This window comes from Merops nubicus, unplaced genomic scaffold, assembly GCF_000691845.1.
Source record: "Merops nubicus isolate BGI_N331 unplaced genomic scaffold, ASM69184v1 scaffold29334, whole genome shotgun sequence".
NCBI classification, from domain to species: domain Eukaryota; kingdom Metazoa; phylum Chordata; class Aves; order Coraciiformes; family Meropidae; genus Merops; species Merops nubicus.
Window position 1 is genome coordinate 1 of NW_008606703.1, and position 3,193 is coordinate 3,193.

Consider the following 3,193-nt stretch of genomic DNA (forward strand, 5'->3'; position numbering starts at 1 on the left):
CAAGAGGGCTGGTGCCGCCCCCAGGCGAGGAGGACGACGAGTTCCTGGACCAGGAGGACATTGTCACCCGGAGCCTCTTCCCGGAGAGCTGGCTGTGGCAGGTGGAGCGGCTGACGGAGAATCCCAATAAACTGGGGTGAGCCCTCTGCCCTTGTCCCACCACCCCTCGGGGCCACCTGTGACACCTTGCTCCAGCACAGGGACCTTCTACAACCCCCTGGTCTTGCTTGAGGAGCAGCCACGACCCCCCCACACTGCAGCTTGGTGGCTGGGTACACCTCCCTGGTCCGGCCTGGGGCTGCTTGTGACCCCCTTGGTCATTCCCCTCCTCTCCAGGGTCTCCACAAAGATTCTGCCCATCTACCTGAAGGACTCCATCACCACGTGGGAGGTCCTGGCCGTCAGCCTCTCGGAGAACAAGGGTACGTGGTGGAATGGGAAGGTGGCCCTGGGGAGGAAAGGAATCCCCCCAAAGCTTGAGGATGGTCCCTGGGACTTGGAGGGTCCCCAAAAGCCTGGTGGGCTTCCTTGGGGTTTGAGGGATCTGCACAAGAACATTGGAGAGGTGCCCCAAGCTTTGGAGAGATCCCCCAAAGCCTGGTGGCAGTCCTTGGGACTTGAGGGGTCTCCTAAATCTTGGGAGGACTCCATGGGACTTGAGGGATCCCCTCAGTTCTGGGAGGTCTCCTTGGGTGACTGGAGGGACCGCTGAAAGCCTCGGGGACCCCCCTGGGACCCGAGTGGGGCCATCAAGGCCCCTCAGCCTGCGCCCCCCTGTCCCTCGGGCCACCCCCCAGGGCTGTGTGTGGCCGACCCCTACGAGATCACGGTGATGAAGAACTTCTTCATCGACCTGCGCCTGCCCTACTCGGTGGTGAGGAACGAGCAGGTGGAGATCCGGGCCGTCCTCTACAACTACTGGGAGTACCCCATCACGGTGGGCACGGGGGCCAGGGCGGCCTTCTGGTGGAGGAGGAGGGGTCCGCGTCCACCCGAGGCCCACGGCCAACCCCCGGGTGCCCGCAGGTGCGCGTGGAGCTGATGTACAACCCGGCCCTCTGCAGCGCCTCCACCTCCAAGTCGCGCTACCAGCAGATCATCAAGATGAAGGCCCAGTCGTCCTGGGCGGTGCCCTTCGTCCTCGTGCCCTTGCACCTGGGGCTGCACGACGTGGAGGTGAAGGCGGCCGTGCGGGGCAAGGACGGCGACGGCGTCAAGAAGAGGCTCAAAGTTGTGGTGAGCTGCTGCTGGTGGCGTCTCCGCGGCGTGGGGCCACCTCCTCCCCGAGGCGTCCTCACCCCGGCGCTGGTACCCAGGGATGGAGGGTCTTCCCCCCGGGATGCTCCAGTGTGGTCTGCTGGGGCTCTCCCAGTTTGCCTCGTGACCTCGGGGGGCTGGTTTATACTGGGACCCCTTTCCCAGACCCCCCCAGAGAGGCTGGGAAGGGGGGACCTGAAACCAGCGTTGGCCTCTCGCCTCCGCCGCCCGACAGGATGCGGCTGGGAGGCTGGAGAAGACGGTGAAGATCATTGAGCTGGACCCGCAGAACAAGGGAAAAAGTGAGTGGCCCAGGCTAGTCTTGGGGATGTCCCACTGAGGGGAGGTCCTGGGGGCCTGGGACACTTTGGAGGTTGAAGGTTGTGCCACCAAAGGTAGGACTGGGGCGTCCCGGGGGCTAAGGGACATCCCACTGTGGAGCTGGGACACCTCAGGGCATGAGGTGTGTCCTGTGGAGAGCCTGGGGCATCCTGGGAGACAAGGAGCATCCTGCTCTGGAGCTGGGGCCTCTCAGGGGAGAAGGGAAGGGCCATCCTGCTGTGGCTCTGGAACACCTCGAGGGCCCAGGGACATCCTGCTGCAGAAGTGAGACAGGGCTGGGTCACCCTGGGGGGCTCCCCCATCTCCATCCCGACCTCCCTGCCCTGCAGACGGGGTGCAGGAAGAGCAGGTGAAGGCGCTGAACCTCTCGGACATCGTCCCCAACACCGAGTCCGAGACCAGAGTCAGCATCCAAGGTGAGTGCCGGGCAGGGGCCACGTGGGGCCGAGCTGGGGAGAGGGGGTGGGACCCGCCGGGGTGACACCTCCCTTCTCCCGGCCCAGGCAACCCCATGTCCATCCTGGTGGAGAAAGCCATCGAGGGCAGCAAGCTGAAGCACCTCATCGTGACCCCCTCGGGGTGCGGGGAGCAGAACATGATCGGGATGACCCCCACGGTCATCGCCACCCACTACCTGGACAGCACGGCCCAGTGGGAAAACCTCGGCATCGACCGGCGCGCAGAGGCCATCAACCTGATCAAAAAGGGTGGGACCATCCCCCAAAAAGGGTGGGACCATCCCCCAAAAGGGTGGGACCATCCCCCAAAAGGGTGGGACCATCCCCCCAAAAGGGTGGGACCGTCCCCCAAAGGGTGGGACCATCCCCTGGTTTCCTCTCCTGGCATTCTGCAGCTTGGTTTGCTCTGGAGAGGGTTGGTGGCTCCTGAAGCCACCTCAGCTGATCTGGGTCCCCCTCGTGATGGCTGGAGGGCCTTGGTAGCCAACGGCCACCTCCAAGTGCTCCTGGGGTCGGCCAACCACCCTCTCCTCTCCCCAGGTTACACCCAGCAGCTCGCTTTCCGGAAGAAGGACAACTCCTACGCCGCCTTCCTCGGCCGACCGTCGAGCACCTGGTGAGGGTCGTGGTGTCCCCTCCGCCCCACGGGGGTCCTGGGGACAGCGGGGTGTGGGGCTGAGCTCCTCCCGTCCCCAGGCTGACGGCCTACGTGGCCAAAGTCTTCGCCATGGCCATCAAGCTGGTGGACATCGAGCCCGAGGTGGTGTGTGGCGCTGTGAAATGGCTCATCCAAAATGATGTTCCAGAAAGCGGCGCCCGTCATCCACAGGGAGATGGTGGTGGGGGGGGATCCAGGGCCTGTCTCTGCTGGGTGGGTCCTCTGCAGGGTGGGCTCCTGGGACGAGCTCCAGGGAATGGGCAGCGTTGTGGGGGGGTTAGAATCCACCCCCCTGAGGTTTTTTCCCCCCTTTTCAGGGTGGCTACGAGGGGGCTGAGCCCGACGTGTCCCTCACAGCCTTCGTCCTCGTGGCGCTGCAGGAGGCCAAGGACATCTGCAAGGACTTTGTCAACGTGAGTGACCCCGACCCCGCGCGGGGTGGACGGGCCGGGACCCCTCACGGGGAAGGACAGGGCCT

General features: G+C 64.9%; 1 protein-coding gene across 1 annotated transcript; it reads left to right on the forward strand.

The window, feature by feature from the left end:
* Positions 1–336: 336 nt before the first annotated feature.
* On the forward strand, positions 337–3,128 carry LOC103772413 (A.superbus venom factor 1-like; the record flags this gene model as incomplete). Its single annotated transcript, XM_008939745.1, is given in 10 exon segments — positions 337–422; positions 798–937; positions 1,027–1,236; positions 1,493–1,559; positions 1,929–2,015; positions 2,103–2,306; positions 2,598–2,673; positions 2,754–2,852; positions 2,854–2,896; positions 3,033–3,128. Coding segments are annotated over 10 exon segments (1,108 nt in total), but the record flags the coding sequence as incomplete, so codon positions are not given.
* Positions 3,129–3,193: the final 65 nt, after the last annotated feature.